The sequence below is a fragment of the Arvicanthis niloticus genome, chromosome 14 (assembly GCF_011762505.2).
Source record: "Arvicanthis niloticus isolate mArvNil1 chromosome 14, mArvNil1.pat.X, whole genome shotgun sequence".
NCBI lineage: Eukaryota > Metazoa > Chordata > Mammalia > Rodentia > Muridae > Arvicanthis > Arvicanthis niloticus.
In genome coordinates, this window is record NC_047671.1 from 62,086,507 (window position 1) to 62,110,034 (window position 23,528).

The following is a 23,528-nucleotide window of genomic DNA, read 5'->3' on the forward strand; positions in this document are numbered from 1 at the left end:
ACGCATCTGATTTCATCTGGTCTAGGAAGCTCAGCAGGGTCAGGCCTGGTTGGCACTTGGATGAGAGAAATAGACAGGATGATACTGTAAAGATACTGACAGAGAATGTGTATTTCCAGAATCAGATTAGTCATGCATCAACAATCATTATCGCTTTTTAAAAGTTGCACTTATGGGATTGGAAAGAGATTCCAAATTCAATTGTTATATACACCATATACATACAGGACTAACATACATGTATAATAGATTAAATAAAAACATATTAGTATCCTGGGTACATGAACTTGAACAAAAGGTATACAAAAAAGAAAGCCATACTCCAATATCACTAATAAAAAGAAATACTCAACATGATACTATCTAATCAAACCCAGCAAAACATTAAGACATATCACCACATACTATTTTTTTTCTCAAGGCAGAAGGATAATTCCAGACAGGATAACCTACTAACACAGCATATCACATTAACAGATGATGAGACCCAAGCATGTTTGTGTCAAGGGTCCTCCAAGGCCACTTGTCTAGAGAAGAGCTGGACCCCAAGACAGAGAGGAAAGGACAACAGAACAGCACACGAGCAAAAGCACTGTGCCCGCAAGAAAAGGTGGAAAGTGAGCCTTCCAACAGGGCTTACTATTGCTTGCCCCATGCTATCAAAGTACCTTGGTGAGAGAGGGAAGCTGCAGCTACAGGAAGCTCTTCCATGACAGAGCAGAGAGGACTCAGGCAGCCACGGTACTCAGGACTTTTCAGTCCATTGGTAGCTTAGATCTCATTATGTCTTATAGAAGACAAGGTGTATTTGGAGTGTCACTCAGGACACTGGAAAACATGAGGCTTGAGCAAGAGAGACTTGCTTTTTAAACGTGCCATTCTATCTAAAAGTACTAAGCAAATAAACAAAAATCAAAATCAGCAGCAACTGAGATGCCCTTCAGAGAACCATGGATGCATGCACCTTCCTAATTCACACTCAGACACACTTCTCAGTAACACGCAGCTACTTATCATGTTACGTGCAGGACTTAGGTAGATCTCAAAACCATCATGCTCAGTGAAGGGAACGGTCACTGAAGTTCACATACTACAGACGCCCTTGATTCTACAGACTCTTTGCTCACCAGACAGACACGAAGGTTGCAGAAAAAAAAACCGACAGCAGGGGTGGCACATGAGCTCCCCTGGAATGATGATGTTTTGTACTTGAGTTGTAGGGGGTGGTTACGCAAATGTGCACATGTATTAAAATTCTTACAGTCGAACAAAGGCTCAATATCAGTATTCACTTCGGAACTTTAGAAATATTACCTATTGGTTTAAAGAAAACTTAACCATGGAACCAGAAAAAATACAGGCAAAAAACAAAGGCATGAAGACATGGTTGTAGAACATCATAAAAGTTCAACCACAGTTGGGTAGAAACCAAGATATTCTACAAGTGGGGAGGGGAAAGACCCCAGAGATCTGTAGAGAATATATAACTTATATATATAATACATAATATATAAACATATATAATTATATATAACTTATATAATATATGTTATAGACTTTATATAAATGATATAAATATAACATACTTATATTATATAATATATAAATATATAATATACAAAATATATTTTAATTATAAATATATTATATTTATATATTATATTTACTTTACATAATATAGATTATATGATGTGTTGTTTATTGTTTATTATCTACTGTATGTTATATGCTATATATTATATATGCTATATATTATATTTACATATTACATATATGTAATGGTTATCACCTTACCATTGGCTCAGTGGATAAAAGTGCCTAAAATACATCTGATGACTTGAGTTCAATCCTGAGAGGATACATAAAAAGCTAGATATGGTGGGATGCCTCTGTAATCTCAGCACACTCCCAGTGAGATGGGAGTCAGAAACAGGAGAATAGAAAGCTCAAGTTCCAGCTAGCTTGGAGTACACAGCACAACAGCAAAAACAAGAGAGACCTTGTCTCAAAGACAATGTGGAAAGAGAGAACTGACTCCCTAAAAGTGGTTCTGTGATGTCCACATACATGCCATAGCACATGTGCACCCACACTCACCCACACACAATGATTTTTATAAGGAAAAAAAATACAGGAAAGAATCTTAAGAAACTAAGCCAAATGTTAAATGTTGTCTAAACTGGATGGCATAGCTGTGTATTAATTTCTGCCTCTATGTTGGCAAACACTGAAGCCATTTAGATGAATGTGTAGCTATCTAGATGAATTAAATTTTAATAAGTTTTGAAATTCAAGTCTAAGTGTCTGCTGGGCACATTTTGAGGATTCAATGGCCACATATGACCAGCGGCTGCCAACTGTACAGTATAGATGCTGAACACCCCCATGTGGCATCTTAGAAAGTCACTGGACAGAGCTCTCCTATGTGTGTTCAAGAGGAAAGACCAAAGCGTAAAACACAAAGCATGATGGGTAAGGAGAAAGAATGCAAGTTCCGAGAACCCTAAGGTCCCAGGCTTTTATCCCCTTACTTCTGACAAATTCACCCAAATAAAAAGAAAACTACCTTTCTGTTGTCTCTCCTGGACATGGTTTCATCTACTTGAAGATAATGCTAACATTTGGTAGAAGAGAGGCCACTGGGTTTTTGTTTTGCTTTTTAATCTGAGAACAGAAGCTGCCCCAGTGGTCTCTCTGTGGAAATGAATCATTTCACACCTTCTGCTTTGATGACCATGATTCTCTGCTGCAGGTCGATGAAGGGCTGGATCAGGCAGAGCCGCGGCTCCTGCTTCTGACTCAGGCAAATGCCATTGTGATTCACAACCATCCAGCTCCGGTCATACAGCAGCCCTTGGCTCCCCACAGGCCACTTGGTCACCTAAACAAAAGCAGAAGATTTAGGTCAAGGCGCCTCAAAATTATTCATATCATTACATCAAAGACTTATGGAAGCAATGTCAAGGATGAATAGTTTGTTTTGGCTTATGGTTTGAGGGCACAACCCATCATGATGGGGAAAGCATGGTGGTGGGAACGGCTTGAGCCTGTGGCAGCACAAGTGTGAGCTGCTCACTCATATCTCCACAGGCCAGCAGGCAATGAAGAGATGGAAGAAGAGTTGAGCTGTAAATCTCAAAATCTACTTTTTTCAGTTTGAAACGACCTCCCAAAGACCCTGCAGTGTCCTAAAACAGCGCCACCAACTGGTGATGAAGTGTTACATGAGCCCATGGGAGACATTTCACCTCCAGGCTCCCACAGAATCACCCTGGAAAACAGGCCAATAAACAGCCATGATTCTATATGCCTTATAAGGAGCCAGAGATTGTGCCATCCAAGAAACTCGGGAGTCGGGAATCCTTGCAACCTCGGGTTGGCCGCCACAAGGAAGACAGTCTTTTAGATAACAAGGCTGGCTGCCAGCCAAGGCAAGCCACCTGCCCCCCATGCAAGGATCACCCAAACAGCATGTTTGCAGGTGTGTGACATAATTCAGTATCTACAAAAGATTACTTCCAGGATCCCCTAAAAACACCCAGATCTTATGGATGTTGAAATCTTTCTTATGTAACCCATAGTGTTTGCATATATTCTATGCACATCCCCCTGTAAAATCTTCCATCTCTAAGTTACCTACATTGCCTAGTACAATGTAAGTGCTCCATGAATAGTTGCTATGTTGTGTTGCTTAGCAAGTTACAGCTGCAGTTTTTCCTAATATTTGAGGGCTCTCACTGGTTGGCTCCATTAATGCTAAACTCAATGGATCAAAATGACCCACTGCAGTTTATTTCCACAGGGAAGATGGAGCAGAGAAATCACAGGAGAGCAGGGACCTGTATAAGCAAACCCACATACAAATCCTTTTGCAGGTGGTCTAGACAAGGTGTTTGACCCCACTCCACTGGGCTGTATGATGAGGAACTAGGGATAATGTTACTATCCCTCTCATGCAGTCATTTTAGGGGTCAGATGAAACAAGGCATATCAAATGATTCAGCAAAAAGCCAATCCATCCAGGTGCAGTCACCGTCAACTGATACAGCCACTAGGTATTTATTTGCAACTCAGATAGACCTAGGCCAGAGAGGGAGCTCAGTTGGTGAAGTCTTAGCTATGCAAGCAAACTGCATTAGGTCCCCAGGACCTGTGTAACTTAGGTGTGGTGGCGTGTACTTGTAATCCCAGCACTGCGGAGGTGAAGACAGGAAAATGACTGAGTCCAGCTGGCTAGCAATTGAGCCTACTAAGAGATCCAGATCAGTGAGAGACTCAGTCTCAACAAACAAGATGAAGACACCAAAGGAATGATGTCTAACATCATCCTCTGGGCTCCACATGCATTCGTACACACGTACATACTTTTCCAAACACACGTACAACTGTATACACACAGAAAGGTGTGTCCCTGTAAGCAGCGTCATATTTAAAAGCTCACTCCTACCAAGAAGGAAAGGGCTCTCCAAAAGACAACATTCTGGCATTTGGTTTGATTTTGCCTGCTTTTGCTTTTGTTAAAAAAAAAAAAATTAAAGCTATATGCTTCATCAAAAATAGAAGGGGGGAAACAGTGCTCAGAGAAAGGAACAAAGCAGCCATTTCTGTAAAGCCCTTACCTCAACCGCAGCACAGGATTTGATGGGGTAGAGGTAAATGTTGGTGACAATGTGGGGCCCAAGGTCCCCATTCAGGATAGCTGCAGCTTTCTCTTGAGGGGTCTGCTGGATGCTGCTGGCTCTGCTCAGACACAGGTGCAAGTCTGTGGTATTTGTGTCAGGATCCAAACCATTGCAAACTGCAGGGTCTGTGCAGGAACCTTCTTCCTGAGGTGACTGACAGTCACTCTTTGAGGATAAGACTCCAGCCTCACTGGTGCTGGCTCGAGGAACAGGCTGGCCGCCAGGTGAGCGAAGGTAGATAGCACTGATGAACCTGAGAAAGGCCTGGGCATCTTCTAGTGTGGACATGTATCCGAAGGAAATCCTCACGGAGCCGGTGGGTCGTCCATCTATAATGTCAACATCATCCCCACAGACATGACCAGCCTAGAATCAATCAGTTAGATACATCAGCCAGGATCATGCTTCATGGATAAATTGGGGGGGGGGGGAAGTATTTTAAAAATTAATTGTATTTATTTTAAAATAAACTCAGAAAGACAGAATTGCTGGATATCTGAGAAACCATTCCTACTCTGCAGACCCAGAGACTCACTGCCTGGGTTTCACTTTAATCAGCTCTGAGTTGGAGCTGATGCCAAGCTCAAGGGCCTTTAAAGAGATTAATAGCAATGCTTCATGAAGAACATTTTCCCAGAGGGCTCATCAGACAGATCAAAGATTCATAAGCACCAAAGGCTCAACTTCACAGTGTTCTCAGGCTAAGACAGAACACCAACTGGCCTCCCTCAAACAAACTCAGAGGGAAACTGGCATCCTGACAGCAGTCCCTTGGAGAGGAGAAAGGCCCACAAAACCAGCCCATGGCCCTTGAAGACCCAGGTCAGCTCCAGTACCCTGCCAGGATGGGAAAGGCAGGGGGCACTCCATCTCCAAGCCCAGCTGCCTAGTGTGGTGTTGGTGACAGGCAGTATGTACATTAGATGCTCAGAACACCTCCTTACTCCAGGCCAGCATTCACAGAGATGAGACATAGCCTTCCATCACCATCCAAAACCATGGCCAGAGCTGCCAGCTCTGAGTTCTGTAGGTCTTGCTGCCTTCTCTTTCTCTCCTTTTCTCCATCTCTCCTTCCTTCCTCTTTCTTCCTGTCTCCTGTCTCTTCCTTTCTCTCTCAGAGATGATATTTTTCTCATTTTGATTAGTTCTTTGAGAATTTTGTACAATATATTTTGAACATAATCATACCCACCCCCAGCTCCTCTCATAGCCACTCCTCCTCCCCCACCCAACCAACTTTGTGTTTTCAAACATATATATATAATGCATTGGTGTTTTGCTTGCATGTATGTCTGTGTGAGGGTGTCAGATCTTTGAGTTACAGACAGTTGTGAGCTGCCAGGTGGGTGCTGGGATTTGAACCTAGGTCGTCTGGAAGAGCAGTCAATGCTTTTAACTACCGGACCATCTCTCCAGTGCCTGTAAGCTCTTTTTATAAGCCTTTAACAAGTACAGTTTGTGCTGCCCATATACTCATAGATACTTGACTATCTTGACTGGGGCATGTTCGACCTACCAATAGTAGACCCATTCTGTTTTTTTAAAATAAAACCTAGCTCAGAAGCTGGAGAGATGGCTCTTGCCACACAATCCTGGCGACCTGAGTTTGACCCTGGAATCTTTGCAAAGGTGGAAGGTTGTTCTCTAACCTTCCACATGTGCAATGTGCCCCAAGTGTCTACATATCATGTAGACACATATGTTACATTAATAATTATTATTATAAACATAAATTATTATTATTATTATTATTAACTGGGACTTACCACATCCATATACAGTGGCAAGAAAAAGAAACTCAAACTAGCGACTATTGCAAAATGCACAGGGCTCTTTAGTACTTGCTATGGTTTGAAAATGAAATACCCACCACAGACACACCATAAGCTCATATTCGACTCTTGGCCGCCCATCTGTGGACACTAGTTTGGGAAGTTGTGGAAACATTGCGAGGTGGGACCCACATGCAGGAAGAGGGTCACTGCTGCAGAGGGCTTGGAGTCCTGTCTTGTTATATACTCCTTACTGTCCTGTCAATGAGCATCTCTCTTCCACCACACTCCCTGTACCATGATGTCTGCCTGAGCGCTGGGGCCAAGTGACAGTGACTGAACCCCTGAAACCAGGAGCAAAGCATGAGCTCACTCCAGGTGAGTCATTTGCATTGGATGCTCTGTCAGAAAAAAAAAAAAAAAAAAAAAAAAAAAAAAAAAAAAAAAAAAAAAAAAAAAGAGAGAAACTATTCTGTGAAATGGTTCAAAACAGCAGTCCCTATGTCCCCAGGGTGAAAAACCTCCACCACAGGAGAAGCAGGGAGCATGAGGCTCCTGGAGCCACGGAAGAGTCCCACCCACTCCCAGCCTGGAGGGAAGCTGAGTGTGGTTGGAAGTCGGGAAGCTGTACCCAAGGAGGAGTGAGTGGGGAGGGTGTGTAGCTGAATGTCTCCCACTAACAACTCTCTTCCGTTATATTTTTAACCCCAGGTCATTGAGACTGTTCGTTGGGTAAAGGCACTTGGCACCAAGCCTGAAAACCTAGATTTGATCTCCAGGAAAAGGACCTAGCCAGCTGCAGCAAGTTGTCCTCTGATCTCTATACACATATGTAACAATAATGTAATTTTAAAAATTACTTTCAAAGTGAAAAATGAATCAAAGCACACTGCCACAGGGCTAATAACATCACATTCTTTCTATTTTCTCAGCCCCTTTTCTTCTCAGTCCATCCATGGAGCGGGCCTGGCAAGATGGTCCTGAAGAGGCAGCCTCCACCCATCAATGACCAGCCTCCACACAGCCTTGCTGACTGCAGTCTGTGTGGCCTACAGGGTCTTGTACTGACCTGAAAATGTTTCTTAACCATCTCTTCAGTTAGCCCCAGGTGCCTCTGGCAGGCCCCCAAGTTACAGAAGCAGCCAGTCCTCAGGTGGATGTTGTACAGGCTAGCCATTTTGTCCACCTGGAGAGAAAGATGACATGGAGTCAACATCAGAAGTGTCTAGTTTTGCTATGACTGCCTGGATCAGAATTCTGAAACAGCATTGGACACCTCTTTCCTAACCAAAACATGGTGGGTGATGTGAGTCTGGATGCTTGCTCTAAAATCCATGGCTGCTATACTGCAGATATAAAATGCTACTTCACATACTTCACATGGGCTGTGACCACACAGCAGACCCCAGTGAGGTGCTGTTCTGGGCAGCACCAGCTTGGCTCACAGCCTATGTCTCAAGCATGATATGGGTGTTATATGACATCTAAGTCCAGTATTAAATTTCTCCAACTTTAGGTTCAAATAGGATTACTGTTCACGTGCTTGAACGCTTAGTCCCCAGCTGTTAGTGCTGTTCTGGGAACTTGTGGGACCCTTGGTAGCTGGGGCCTCACTGGAGGAAGTGGGCCACTAACATGTGAGCCTTTGAAGTTTTAATCCAGCCCTTCCTCCCTCCTCGGAATGGTGCAGACATGAGGTTACCCTGTTACAAACCCCAGCCACCACGGATCTGTGACTCACCATCCCCCATCTCAGTGATGGACCATATCCCTTAATCTGTGAGAAGAACTTCCATCCCCTGAAATAGCCTAGCCAAGTATTTTATCACCATGACAAGGAAAGTAGCTGAGATATGGATCTACAGGTTTATTCAACATTTTTAAAGTGTTCTAGAAACTGGAGTTTATCCAGCTGAATTACAGAAGTGCACTTGAGAAAATATCAAGTTCAGACTAAGAGCCTGTGTATTTCCAGTGAGCCTCAGAACAGCGAGCAGGTCTGGGGCCATTGTCAACTCCTTCACATCAGCCACCACGGGCTGTGACCACAGAGAAGACCCCAGTAAGGGCAGCACCAGCTTGGCTCACAGCCTGAATCAAGCATCATATGGGTGTTATATGACATCTAAATGCATTTTCAAATTTCTCCAACTTTAGGGTCAGTTAGGATTGGGGGCTCACTCAGTCCAGGTGTTATGACTCTCTGCTGCCCCTGGAGGCCATGACTGGTCCAAAACTCCTGGGCTCAGTCAGCCTCCAGAGTAGCACCATGCCATGGTAAGAAATAGACTTTATTTAAGGTGTAACAAAAAATGCACATATTCTGGGACATTCAGGGGAAATAAGCAATGTCTCCCAGCTTTAGCTGAGTCCGATCCGACTCTAGCCCTTCCCAACCTGCAAGACAGTTTTCATCTTTCCTGATTTGGAGGGAAAATCCATGCAGAGGGTACCTGGCAGAAACTACTTTTAACTAGCCCACAGAGCCTTCAAAGTCATTTCATGCAAAAACGAAGGCAGAAGTGAGGGCTTCTTTGAAGCTAGGTGAATTCCTGGTGATGCTTATTTAAAAACAACAAAACAAACACATAAAAGGAGGCTCTGGGCTCTGCCTCCTGCCAACAGATGCTGTGATGTGGTCTGACATATCTGCTTGTTGTCATCTGCTCCCTGACTCTTTCTCTCTACCTAAGTACAGAAGCCTAAAGACATACACACAGCCAAGCTTGAGCAGAATTGTGTACCCATGAGAGCTGTAAAGCCCCTGAGCTGAGGATATCTAATGCCCACCCCCAGGACGAGGAGGCAGGAAGATCAGGAGTTCAAGGTCACCCATGGCTATATAGTGAGTTCTACACCAACCTTGATTATATATGGACTGTGTATAAATAAACAAACAAACACCTCTGAGTGAGGCCGTCCCGCAGAGCCTGGGCTTTCTCATAGCTATTCCTGGGGACTTTTAAGAAAATTTCAAGAGCCAGAAAGACTTCCAAGTTTAGACAAGAACATTGCTGGTATAAAGGGGGCAGAAAGAAGAACTTGAGCCATAGTGGCTAACATTTGCAATCCCGGCATTCAGGAGGTAGAGACAGGAGGACTGTCGTGTGTGCAAAGTCAGCTTGGACTAGGGTGAGACTCTCCAAAAAATAAATAAATAAATAAAAGATGAATCAAATCCCACCTGGGAGTAGCCGATGATCTCCCCACCATCATCCAGCACGTTAAAATTGATGATTGGACCCTGGACATCGGGGCTGCTGAACCCAGAATCACTGTAAATGCGCACCACAGGGGCCCCGTTGGGGTAGCGGAGGGAAGACAGGGCAGAGTGGGTGTACTGTGTCAGAGCAAAGGTGTGCTGTTGTATGTTCACCATGCCGCCTAGGGACAAGAGCATAGGAGACATGCACGGCCTTACACACAGACTTCACATACAAGTCACCCCCTCCTGTCTAATGCACACTTATGACAACTGGTCAACCCAGACCTCTAATTAATGACTTTAAATACAGCTTTCCTTATGACAAAGTTGATCTATCTTTCATATTTTATTTTACATCTTATCTGTAAACCATGTGTATAGTACCTGCAGAGGCCAGAACAGGGAGTCTGATTCCCTGCGACTGGAGATATAAACAGTTGTGAACTGCCGTGTGGGTGCTGGGTATTGAGCCCAGATCCTCTGGAAGAGCAGCAGTGCTCTTAACCACTGAGCCATCTCACCAGCCCCACAGTTGGTACTGAATAAGTTTGTCTTTGTTGCTTCTATGGAGTATTTCCAGAGGAATTCTTGTTACCTTCTTTTAAATATATAATTATATACATCTTATATATGTGCACATAGATACATTCATATACATGTATTTTGTAGTTACATATGCATAGTTACTCAAACATTCAGCTATTTAAACTCTCTGCTAGCCAGTGGCAAAAAAAAAAAAAAGTATGTAGTATTTTAATCAATTTTTGCCCTTACTGTTAATTTTTTGTTATTAATGGTTAAATTGTTTTAACATAATGCATAGCAACTAAGTATACCTATGGTCAATGAATAAAAACATGGTAAGCTAAGTGAATAAAGGTATTATCATGCCTCTTAGATCTTAAACAAGTTCCTGGAACTGGCAAATTCATATAGACAGAAGTAGATCTGAAGTCACTCAAGAATGGGGGAGAAGGGAATGAGCAGATGCTGTTTAATGAATAAAGCTTTAGTTTGAGATGATCAAAACTGTCTTGGCTATGACCAGTGGCGATCATTGGACAGATGACCAGTGGTGATCACTATACAAGATGGACAGTGGTGATCACTGGACGGATGACCAGTGGTGATCGCTATACAGATGACCAGTGGTGACACTGGACAGATGACCAGTGGAGATCACTGGACAGATTGGAGAGGTGTATCAGGATGACCAAATGAGCAGAAGTACTTTCTGAGCACACACAAGCTCTCTGATCTGGATTTGATGCCTGGAACTCATGTAAAAGCCATATGCAGTGGCAGGAATCTGCAATCCCAGCGCTGTGCAGTATGTTGGGAGGTGGTGCCTAAGAATCTGCAGAAGCTGCAGGAGAGCTGCCCAGGAGTACACCATACGGCAGCCAAAAGAGCACAACAGACCCTGCCTCAGACCAGGGAGAAAGAGAAAACATAAAACTTACACACACACACACACACACACACACACACACACACACACACGTGGAGTTTAAGAGGTGATTAGCTGGTAAGAGTACTTGCTGTTCTTACAAAGGACCCAGTTCGGTTTGCAGCACCCACATGGTAGCCCACAACCATTGCTTACTCCAGTTTCTAGGGATCCAATGCCCCTTTCTGGTCTCCATGGACACCAAACATGCAGGTGGTGCATATACATATATACAAACAAACATCCATGTACGTAAAATGAAAATAAAAGTTTTATGTTAAAATAGAAACTTATGTTCTATTGTGTTTTACTTCAATTTTGACTTTAAAGGAGAGAGTTTAATAAGAGAATCGTGCTTTGGCATATTGTGGGCTGGTGCTGCCAACCCGAGCCCTGTGAGGCCCTGACCTGTGGTTAAGGTGTCCTTGCAGAGTGCTCCTCTTTCATACTTCTCTTTACGATCTTCTTCCTCCCTTAGTCCTGTGCGATGCTCACTCGCATCCTTTCGTTTTCATCAGGGCAGTGCTCCCTTCATCAGGGCAGTGCTCCCTTCATCAGGGCAGTGCTCCCTTCCAGGGATGCCATGTGCCCAGTGTTGGACTTGAGGCTGAGGACTTGAAGGGTCCCATTCATGCAACAAGAATGAAGGAGGATAAGCTGCCTAGCCACTAAGTCATAGACCTGGCACATACACAGGCACAGACGCACAAGCACATGCACGCGCGTGCACACACAAACACATACACAGTGAATGGTAACTGCCGTGCCACATAGTTCTCGAAACTCTGGAAAGAATTTCCAAGAGTATTAATGACTGGATCACCAAACATACTCTACTCTGGCACAGACTTTCATGTCCATCCCCATAGGAAGAGGTGTGGCTTCTGCCTGTGCCTAGGCACCTAGAGCTCTTGTCAGGAAAAAAAAAAAAAAAAAAAAAAAAAACATGCATCATATGAAAGATGCTGGAAAGATCCAGTCCCGTCCAGGCACAGAACCGTGCTCCACCACACAGTTATTTATCTTTGTCCTTTGAATGATTCCTGCTAAGGTGGGGCTGTATTGGTAAGGCGAACCCACCCTCCCAAGCCCTCCTGAGCATATTCAGAGAAGTTCTGAAGACATTTAGAGTCAGACTTCAGTGCACATAGACTCAGCACATGACACGCATTTGCCCAGACCTGTCTCCTTCTCCTTCAGCGGTACCACACTTATACCTGGGACCTCGAAAGGACACAGGCAGCAAAGCCTTAGTCCACTCAGGTAAACATGTCTACTGACTGACCTGTGAGGTGTTCCAGAGCATCAAATCCATGCTTCAACGCTATTACATCAAGGAAAGAGATGGTGCCATCTTCGAACCTGTAGAGAAAAAGGTATAAACCCTTGGCTGACACAGTCCACGTGCATTCTGTGCTAGATGAAGACAGCTGGGCATAGGCTGGGTGATGCTCTGTTAATAGCTTCTAGGGCCTAAGAAAACTGGCTCTCCCCTCCATGGGAGGAATTCTCCATGCCAAGACCCACCTGGCTGCCTCTGGCCCTGACCACCTCTGCAACCTTCCAAACTACTTCAGACTTCCTGGAGTGGGCTGCAGCAATGACAGAGGGCACTAAAAGACATGAATGAGACTTGAAACGTGAGTGAGATACACTTTGCAAATCTCAAGAGGAAGTTGGACAGAACTGGCCGCGAACTCCTGAAATACTGAGCTCTGACCACGAGAGGGCACCACTGACAAATCATCAAGCCGAGGATCCCGTTGAGCCCCTGAGAGCCTCTTTGACAAAGGAGTCTCTAGTTCCAAAATGTATGGAAGCACAGGTTCGTGTTGAATATGAAAATCTCATTAATATCAAAGAGATGAACCTTCCTAATTGTCAAAATGTGTGCTGAGTTTACATTTTATCAGCTTTTTTTTTTTTTTTTTTGACTTATCACCGATAGTTCTCTGCGTCTCAGGCACTGTTCCAGGTGCTACGTACACAGCGGTGAGCTGATAGCCAGGCTCCTTTCCCACCGTATCACCTTCTATAAAACGGGGAACATGGCTCAGCAAGCACAGGCAGAGAAAACAAGCCGCCATCACCCCGAGGCAGGACAGTACAAACGCAGAGAAGGCGGGGCCAGGCCTGTTCCTCCCTAATGAAGGTTTGGATGGAGGCTAAGTAGACTGTCAGAGGAGGAGACAATGTGATGATTTCCAAGGGAAACGGCATTTTACAACGGGAACCTGCATGGTCCTTCGAAGAAATACAGCACATTACCAGGAGGGGCAGGAGAGTGGGACAGTGGCAGGAGACTGTGAGAGAAGCAGACGTGACATGAGGCAGACATGATGGGTGGCTCTAATATGAGTTCAGCAAAACTCACATGTCCGGGATGGGGTTGAGAGGACCATAAGTTCAAGGTCACCCTCAGCTGCAGAGCAGGGTGGAGGCTAATCTGGGTTTTATGGTCCAGTCTCAAAAAAAAAAAAAAAAAAAAAAAAAAAAAAAAAAGTGACCCCTTGGGAAGGACAACCTCCAAGAGTGAGATGGGGACTTTCACAAACAACCAGATGAAGGAAGGGAGGCAGGCAACTGCCGCAGCCATGTCCTGACTGTAAGGCTGAAGACTTGGTTCGTCCATCCTTTATGCCTTGAGGCTTGGTCTTTTGCTATCTACTGTAATGCTAAGTGAGGGTCCCCAAGGCCTGGTAGTCCCAGAGATGAGAGAGTCCGACAAGTACACCTTGGCCCCAAGTTACTTCGGATTGGTAAATAAAGCTGTCAACAGCCAATAGCTGGGCAGAAGAAACAGGGGGTGGGGTGATTGAGGTTTCCTGGTCTTAGGCGTCAGAGAGGGACCACAAGGAAGAGGAAAGTGCAGGAGGAAGAAGCAGCCGCCATGAGTTAGGAGTCGAGAGAATGTGGCCCTGAGGACTGGCCAACCGGAGTTTAGAGCAGCTCAGATGAAACATAGTAAGTAGTAAGTCATAACGTGGGGTTATCAATAGGAAAGTAGATTCTAAAAGCAAAGAGGGTAGGTACCTGCCCAGCTCGGGTGCTGTGTAAGGCTTATCGTAAATATAAAGGCTGTGTGTGTTTTTCATCTGGGAACTAAATGACCCAAGGTGGGGTAAATATTTCCACATTTATGTCCATGTGTTGAGCTTTCCATTCCCAATTCAAGCCTGGGGCTTGTGGAGAAGATGGGCTTCAAAAGGCAAGTAACACCCTCTTCTCTCTGGGCACCTCGTACACTGTAGCCAAAAAGGTTCCATGGGAACCGAAGGAATGTGGTGTGACCCAGCCGATAGGATCCAGCTCTTCAGAGCTGTGCCATTTCTCCAGGCCTTCAGGTTCCCTAGTGAGCCAGATTTAACCATACTGTGTCTTTGTCCTGTTTTTTATTTACATTGTGAGCTGCTTTGGAGGAGAATACCCTCCCATAGTTACTTATGTTTGAATGCTGGGTCCCCAGGTGGTAGAACTTTTTAGAGAGGCTTAGGTGTAGCCTCATTGGAGAGGGTGTGTCCTGGGGGTGGGCTTTGAGGTTTCAAAAGTCAGGCCCAATCTCATTTTCTTTCTGCTGGGTGTTTGTGGATAAGATGTAAGCCCCCAGCAACTGCTCCAGAGCTATGCATGCCTGCTGCCTCGTTTCCTGCAGTGATGATCATGAACTGTCTGAAACTGTAAGCAAGCCCCCAGCTAAATGCTTCCTTTTATAAACTGCCTTGGTCGTGATGTCCATTCGCAACAACAGAAGGGTAACTAAGACACGTTATATCACAAATGCTATTTTTCCTTACTCTAAATAATGAACTAGTACACTGGGGTTTGGAAGATTTTACATTAGTACTCCTAGTTTAGGGGTAGGGGGAGTTTGTTAGCCTGCTGTCTCAGTTTTGGAAGGTGGTTTTATTTTGTTTTTCTTTTTGTTTTGGGGGGAAGTCGGTTTTGGTTTTTTGTTTTAGTTTTTGTTTGTTTGTTTGTTTGTTTGTTTGGGACGGGGTCCCCTATAGCTGGCCTCAATTTCTCTGTATAGCTAAGGATGACCTTGAACTGAAATCCTCCTGCCTCTACCTCCGAAAGGCTAGGGTGAGAAGAGTGTGATACCATAGAGGGTCACATAAAGAGGCTACATAAAGAACATTCACCATGGAGAAGTCCTAAATAAAAGATTCTTCCAACAGCCTCCTAACATGTTCCTGGTGTGCATTATTTACATAAAAGAACACAAAATTCGAAGGTCAAGTCATATGTACCACAGCTGCTGTGTGGGGAGCTACTCCACATCCCTGTATAACTAACACTGACTCTACCACAAGAGTGAGACCCTGAATCTGCACCTGGATGCTGGGCATGAAGTGTGAATCTGAACCACCTTCCCCTCGGGCCTTCTCTAGTACCAAGTAGGTAACTAGTTCCCTACCCCAACTACAACATCCCCCCAAGTCAGTGGCCATTTTGACCTGCCACACATTCAACATTCTGGGTCCCACCTTCCCCCATCAGGAAGGCCCTCAGCAAGAGCCACATAGCCCACCATGCAGCCTGAGGAAAAGGCCCCAGATCTGGAAGGCAAGTGGCAGCTTGCCCTATGTTTTTGGTACCCACTCTCAGCCTGGCTCACAGAGGTTGCCACCAACACTGCTTCTGGTTTTGGCTTTGGGTTTGGTTAATTCTTGCTGAGGAGCTAAGTTCACTCTAGGTACTGGGAAACTGAGTTTGCTGTGAACTGTGTTCAGAATAGCATCTTTTAGGATCACTGTTGATGACTGTCATTTCTCACCAGTGCTCTGAGGCCAAAGTCTGGCACTCTTTCTTTCCTGAGAGGTTCCTTCCTCTTGCAGCTTTTATCTGCTCATCCACTCCTCCACCCCAGTGAAGAAACTGCACACAGGGCAGAGAGTTCACAGAGCCACCGTGTCACATCCCTGCTGGTCTCTGCCTCCTGGATCTGAGCCCCACACCAGACTGTCCTACCGATGACATCAAACTCCCTTAACCTGTGTTCCGGTCCTGCGTTCTACTTGCACAATCTTATAGGTCATACACGCCAGCCTGCCTTGGTGAGGGACGCAAGACACCCCATGACAAGATTACCTTTCCGTCACCGATGGCCTTGGAATGTAAAAGTCCTCTCCCGCAAGGTAGGCAGCTGCAGTCCCGCCTCCGAAGTAGCCTTTCCTCAGCAGAGGAGCCACGCGTTTATTGACTAGCAGGGCACCCAGGCCTGTGGGGAACCCAAAGATCTTATAAAAGGAGATGGGAATGAAGTCGGCCTGGTGAGCTGACAGATCCAAGGAGGAAGTGCTGACATAGGAGGCTGCATCAAGCAGCACGATCCATTTCCCAGGCGCACTCACGGGGCTCCTCTGCCCAGACTTGACTTCGTCTATCCATGACAGTGGGTATCTGGTGCCTGAAAAGTTACTCTGAGCTGGGTAACAGAAGAGGTGTGGAATCTGACAGTCGGGGTCACAGGCTGCAGCACCCTTTCCTTCTGCTGACCGCATGTCCTCTGGCTTGACTGGGGTACATGTGACGTCCATGGCTGCAGCCACCTTCCTCATTCCCACCACAGAGGTGTGGTTATCGGTAAGGTAACAGAAGTGACTCCCACTGTTCTCTGGGGCTCGGGACACCCACGGAAACGTCTCTGCCACTAGCCTGAGAGCAGCTGTGCTCCCAGCTGTGAAGATCACGCTGTAGTCCTCTGGGGTGCTGTGAAAGTGACGCAGGATCCTGGGAAGAAGCACAGTGTTACAGCAGGCTCTCTGCTTCCTGACTATTCAGTAGGGCAGCTCTACCTCCCAGGACCACTTGGTCACTGTTGTATAAAAGCGGGGCAGAGAAAGTCATGCACGCAGATGGGCCTTGAACATTTTATTTAGCTAAGGATAACCTTTGAAAAGATCAAATTTAACCGTCTTGCCTCTGGAGTCCCATCTATACTTGGACACAGCAGAAATCTATGGCATGAAGAGGGCCTAGAACACAAGAGCCCTGGATTCAGTCCCCAGTATTACACAATGGTACCCAGAATTCAGTACCCAGAATGCAGGAAGGAGATGATAGATTCAAGGATATCCTCAGCAGTCTAGTGAGTTCAGAGCCAGTCCAAGACACAAGAGACTTTGTTCCATAAAAGGAAAAAAAAAAATCCAGCATGCATAGTAAGTTCTAGGGTAGCCCCAGGTACAGGACGAAAGCTTCTTAATAAATAAATTATAATTAAAGATATCTATAAGGGAGCTGTGAAGATGACTCAGCAGTTTAAAGTATTTCTTGCTTCTGCAGAGGACCTGGGTTCAAATCCCAGCACCAACCATCTGTAACTCCGGTTCCAATGGTCCTGACACCCTCTTCTGACCCCTGTGTACGTGAGCCATGAACATGATGCACATACATACATGTGGGCAAGGCACTCACACATCAAATAAAATAAATAAACCTAAAAATGTTTTAAACCCATAGCAACCTGATTATCACTGAAAATGCATTAGTCTTTTTACCTCTCCTACTCTATCACAGTATTTAATGAATTAATTTTTAAAAGATATTGATGCATTTGTTTATTATTTTCTTATGTGTGTGCCTGAATGTATATATGCGCACCATGTGAGTGTGGGTGCCCACGGAAGACGGAAGAAGACATCGGACTCCCCAGAACTCATTATAGACAGTTGCGAGCCACCTTGTGGGTGCTGGGAATGAAGCCTCAGTCCTCTGCAGGAGGAGCCAGCACTCTGAACCTCTGAGCCTTCTCTCCGGCATTGCTTTTACTACTGGTGCTCTGATAGCACTTTCGAATTTGAAATCATTTGAATCTTGTTGATTTAAGTAACCTACACCATGTGAAGATGATTTATCACAAACCAGTTATAATACTTGGAGGGCGATTAAAGGGCTCTCTACCATGCAAGAACTAGTCAAAAACAATGGGGGTAGTTGAGTGTGTCAATGCACACACACAATCTCAGCACTTGGAAGGTGAAGGCAGGAGGTCCATGGCTGGCCTTGCTACAGAGAGAGTTAGAGGCAAGCTACAGGAGTCCCTGTCTCAAAGCAGTAAGAGAATTATGAATATATTAAAAGGCCTAATAAAACAATCTACTAATAGGAAAACCAGGACATGTGCTTTTTTTCTGAAGACATAATGGGGACCATGGGCCACTCCTGTCACCCCAGCACACACCCAGAGCCACCATCTTGTGTTTACTGACACATATTGAACTTACCCTGTCTTCTGACCTGAGGTTATTTTCATACATGTTGCTTCTTAGCTGAATTCTTTCTGAGACCATCTCAGAAGCTCTGAGTGACACAGACCTCTACTAGAAAGTCTGCCCAGCTGGGTAGCCAGCTTAGGCAGGCCCCTGTGGCTCACCTGTAGCGGACCTGCTCCACAGTGTCGTGGGTGAGTTTGCTGGTGTTGTTCTGACTGTGTGGATTACCTGGCAGGTTTCAGAGACAAAGCCTTAGAGTCAGAATGTGGTCTACTCCGGTGTCCCTTCAAAGCCTTCTCCCTCCATTTCTCAAGAACTTAAAACATAACATTCCCATATGGTCCAGCAATACCACTCCTGGTACCTACTCAAAAGGAATAAATGCTTATATCCACACAGATTGTACAACTGTCCATACCAGCTCTAATCATAAAGCCAAATTCTGGAAATAGCAAAAATGGCCAGCGACTGAACAGACAGGCAAAATACAGCAATCCCCATACAGTGAGCAAGTATTTGCCAATAAAAAAGGAGAACAAACTACTGGCTAGGACATGAATGGGCGTCAGAAACATGCTCACCTTTTAACAGTGCAGAAGGAACTATGCAGGATGCCGGGAGGACATTTTTACCCACCGCTGTAAGAGAGGCATGACTACTCTAAAGGCAACCAACTGCTTTCCAACTGAAGCCATGGGAGAAAGTTCACATCTGCAACTGTAAACCTGGTCAAAAGCCTGTAGCTAGCAACGTTAATAGAGCATAGTTAAACAAAGAAGAAAACTGATGTTATTCTGATGAATAGATACACTGTGTCTGTCAAACTGCTTTCTAAATATTAATATTCATGCCCATAGATTAGTGATACTCTTGGCTTTGGTCAGAAAGGCTTCTTTTGCAGTGGGCAGCAATTACTGCAGAGACACGTGACTTGTCAGAGTGCTGAGAACAGGTGACTGCTCAGCGCTCAGCCACCAATGGGACATTAATATCACCCTTCCGGGCCTCAGGAAGCATCATGGAAATGAGAACAGAAGGAATGTAAGAGTCAGCAGAAGAGTGTCATGGGATCCTGTCCTCTAGGTACGGTGTGGCCGCTGATCCCTTGAACTCACAGCATATGTGATAATCAGCATAATAAGAGCTGGACAAGATTGTGTCTATGACTACTCCATCATGGAGTAGGACAGGGGCTCATAAGGACCTGGCCATCCCTGAAGACCTATACACAATTGACGGTTGATGGGGCGGGAGAGATGTTTTCTTCATTGAAGCAGCCACTGGTAAGTTGCCCATGGTCCCTTAAATAAGCCATTCTCCGATAAGCAACCCTAATTAAACTCCTTGGCTTACACCCCAACCCCAAATGACATGAAAATTGAAGGGATCTAGTTAAGAAAAGGGAAGGAATCTGGAGAGGGGGATGGGGCCAGGAGATCATGGGGGGTGAATATGATCAGGGTACATTATATAGACTGTGATGAAAATGTCATAATGAAACCCTTTATTATGTATAATTAATATATACTAATAAAAAACTTTTTAAAATACACACACACACTAAGCAAAAAGCTCCAGTCACAAGAAGCTACGTGCTGTATGATTTCATTTATATGAAATGTATTTCATATAATAAAATTCATATTTCACTGAGCCCATTAGAGAAAGTGAAATGGTGAGTTAGTAGGCTTTAACTGTGAATGGTTGGGGAACCTCATGGAGAAATAAGAATGTCTAACTGACTTACAGTGATTGACATACAGGCAAGCAAAACTCAAAATAATAAAACAATTAAAATTATTTTTTTAAATAGCTGAAATACACAAATGAACTGGGTAAATGTTATAATATGTCAATTGTAACTCAATAAAACTGTTAAATAAGAAAACCATTCTGCTTACTTATAAGACAACATGGGACCTAGGAAGAGGATTGGAAGTCAGGGACAGCCAGGACAGCCCTTTCTCTGCAAACTCCCCATATGCAGCCAGGAACTCTTGTCTATTAACTCCTCCAGCCACCAGACAGAGCCACACAACCACTGAGTTAGGCCTCTGTTGGCTAGGCTTGTCATTCCCTGCCACCTCTGCTGGCTCTGTCTCTGCAGAAACACACTGCCATCCTCCTTGCAAGCATCGAAAGGGGCCAGCTTGAACAGCCCCTGCCACCTACTTGAAACACTGAAAGCTCACCCAATCTCACCTCTCCTTTCACTGACTTTGAGAAAAAATTTCCTCTTCTTCAATGTTCCCCAAGTGTCATGATCTCCCTCAAAACGGTTCAGATATGAGCCCCGCGGTGATTTGAATATTAAACGTCCTTCTTAGCCTCACGTGTTTAAACTTGGTTCCTAAGCTGGTCATGCTGTCTGGGAGTGTTGCAGATCCATCAGGAGGTAAATTTTTGCTGGAGGAAGTGAGTCAATGAGGCCTTGAGATTTCACAGTCCCGTCCCTTCATTTTTCTCTCCGCTCCCTGACTGTACCTGGGGTGTGAGCTGATACCTTCTGCTCCCACTACCAGAGCCCTCCATCCCGTGATGAACCGTAACCCTTTGAACTGTCAGCAAAAATAAACCTTTGCTCTTTTAAGTTGCTTTTGGTTCAGTATCTGGTCAAACCATTTTTTTTTTTTTTTTAAGTAACACGGATATCTGGAAAGGTCTAGACTACAGGGTCAGGCATCGCCATTCCCAGAGGACAAGTCACGCTCACTGAAGCAGGTTTGCCCAGTTTGCTTTATATGCTCCTTCCCTAACATCAAAGGGTCACGCTGGATGGCTGGCCACGGCAGCCACCACACATTCCTTTCACGTCAGCTAGCAACCTGTGGGACTTGGCACACACCCTCGATGCCTTTATTCAGATTGTTTTTTTAAGCCCGTGTCTTTAGAAGCACCTAGATCTTGAAGCTGCCAACCATCTCTCAGGATAACTGCTTTCCCACAGTTATGGCCTTTACCAAGGTAGCAGGAGGAGAATTTCAGGTCTCTTTGCAAATCATAGGTGAAAACCAAGAGAGAATCCCTCACTGGCACCTTCTCTGAGGACTTCCTCAGAATTAAAGATCTCCTGACTGCCCAGAGTGCAGACTTAAACCCTTGTGCATATCTGTAGCCTAACAGGACTGCCACGAACAGGAGTATCTTGGGAGTGGGAGGACTTGGCCCCAGGCTCTATTCCCCTAAACCCAGAGCTTTCCAAGTGTGTGGCATCAGGTTAGTTATTTGCCCTTTCTGGACCTCCATTGGCTCACCTGTAAATCAAGATGCCATGAGACTTTTACTGGGAAGACATAAAAACACTGAAGATGCCATCAAGGCCCAAGAGAGACTCCATCCAAGACCAGCTTGGTGAATTAGTGAATGTCTTTAGATAACTCATATTTGTGGATCACACCATAAGAAGCCCCCCGGGGAAGTTACAGGAAGAGTCCCAAACCAGCCAATTGCTTTTCTCTTGTATAAACCTTGGGAGAGAGTGACCTTTGAGGAATTTGAGAATGCTACTGAGTCTCCCAAATCCCTCTGTCAGCCTCCCACATGGGACCATCAATGGGCCCCATCCTGTGAGGGACACATGCAGGTGACCTCAGGTGCTGTGACTCAAGATGAAGGCCATGTCCAACCTGGAGGGAACAGCTTCACCACATAATAACACAGTCTATGGCTCTTCGAGTGTCATACAGATGGGTGGCAATAATACTCACCACACACCTAATACATGACAAGTGCTCAGTGAGTGGTGCATTGATCAACTGGTCATTATTAGCATTATAAATCACATCTCTGGCTAGCAAGGTTTCTGACTCCCTCTTCTGAATTATCTTGAGCACACTTTGCTACTGCTGAATGCCCTGGATGGATGGACGGCTGTCCTAGAATAATGGCCACTGCTACATCATTTACAGTGCCTCAATGGCCCTGCTCCATCACCCTATCCAGGTGATAGGCTTCTCCCCTCTGTGGGCCTAGCTGCTGGCTTTTGCTGTTACAATTTCCTGCATGGTAGCTGGCCTCTATCTCCTCCTGTTGTCCCAGTGAATTCTGGCATCATTCAACATTTGCTCCCCTCCCAACTGCCCTAATGTACACGCTGCCAATCCTCCTGTTCTCCTGCAAATGCAGATGCCCACGATGCCAGCCACCTTTGCACTCAGCCTTTTATACAGTCACTAAGCACGTTTAGTTGGAGACCATTTGATTAACGTCTTGTCTTCCAGGTCTGGACCAAAATCTCCCACAAGAAAGGAGCTATGTCTTCTTCTAATGTTATAACACTACAACCCACACACCATAGTGACTCTGTGGAATGTATCGAGTGAATGAATGAATGAATGTTCCTCATGATCCCCTACCCTCTGCACTGTGCAGTGTCTTAGCACCACGAAACATAACACTTTCAAACTTATTTTTCCTTCCTGACACCAACCCATTCTGGAAGTAGTCTGTGTGCCCCTGAGCCAGGACTTTCTACCTCAGACACAAGTGTATAATACACCATGACCCAGGGTACTTGCCTGGCCCTCCATCTGGTCTGACTCTACTGTGTGTGTTCCCAATGTTCTCCATGAATCCAACAGGATAAACACAAATTAATGGCTTAATCAGAAATCAGTGTAACATAATGTTCCTTACCATAGACATTGTCCATGAGATCCTTAGTGAAGTTTGTGAGCTGGCTCTGGGGGAACAAGGTGGCTCCTGCGTGGTCAAGGTAGACAGTTCCTAAACAAAACAAACAAATCACAAATAAAGTTGTAGGTTTTTCTCCACCAGTCTTCCGGTCACTTCATGTAAATCTGACTAGTGTGAACTCACTGGGGCCCATTCTTTTGTTTCTGTTTGTTGTGTGTGTTTGTTTTTGAGGCAGGATTTCACGTATCCCATGCTGGCCTCGAATCCTCTATGTAGTCAAGGATGACTTTGCGTCCCTCCGCCTACCCAGAGCTGGGACTCCAGGTGTGCAGCACCGCACTCACCTGTCTCAACACCTTTCAACACAGCAGGTATCCCTGAACCTCTTCATATGTGTTTCTTAATATAAGCCCAGAGCCCCGAGGAGCCTATTTGATAAGGAGCCCTCTTACCAGCCTGGAAAGACATCCCGCACAGGAAATGCCAGGAGAGCTTTCTGACAAATAATGAAACAGCAGTCTCACGCTCATTCATGCCCTGTTCTGGAAGCTGTGTGCTTCCCAGTAA

General features: G+C 45.1%; 1 protein-coding gene across 8 annotated transcripts in view; it reads right to left on the reverse strand.

Annotated features, from left to right (window-relative positions):
• The window catches only part of Mocos (molybdenum cofactor sulfurase), a 45,756-nt gene that overhangs the window by 16,830 nt on the left and 5,398 nt on the right, over positions 1–23,528 (reverse strand). For all 8 annotated transcript variants that reach the window (XR_013103811.1, XR_013103810.1, XR_013103812.1 and 5 more), the window contains 8 exons: positions 22,962–23,051; positions 18,488–18,554; positions 16,201–16,842; positions 12,395–12,471; positions 9,639–9,838; positions 7,524–7,640; positions 4,620–5,048; positions 2,719–2,881 (listed from right to left, as the gene is read on the reverse strand). Coding sequence is in view for 4 of the 8 variants with exons in the window: in XM_076912887.1 (XP_076769002.1) it covers positions 2,719–2,881; positions 4,620–5,048; positions 7,524–7,640; positions 9,639–9,838; positions 12,395–12,471; positions 16,201–16,842; positions 18,488–18,554; positions 22,962–23,051 (1,785 nt within the window). In the remaining 4 variants the exon portion in view is untranslated. The remainder of the gene's footprint in view (positions 1–2,718; positions 2,882–4,619; positions 5,049–7,523; positions 7,641–9,638; positions 9,839–12,394; positions 12,472–16,200; positions 16,843–18,487; positions 18,555–22,961; positions 23,052–23,528) is intronic.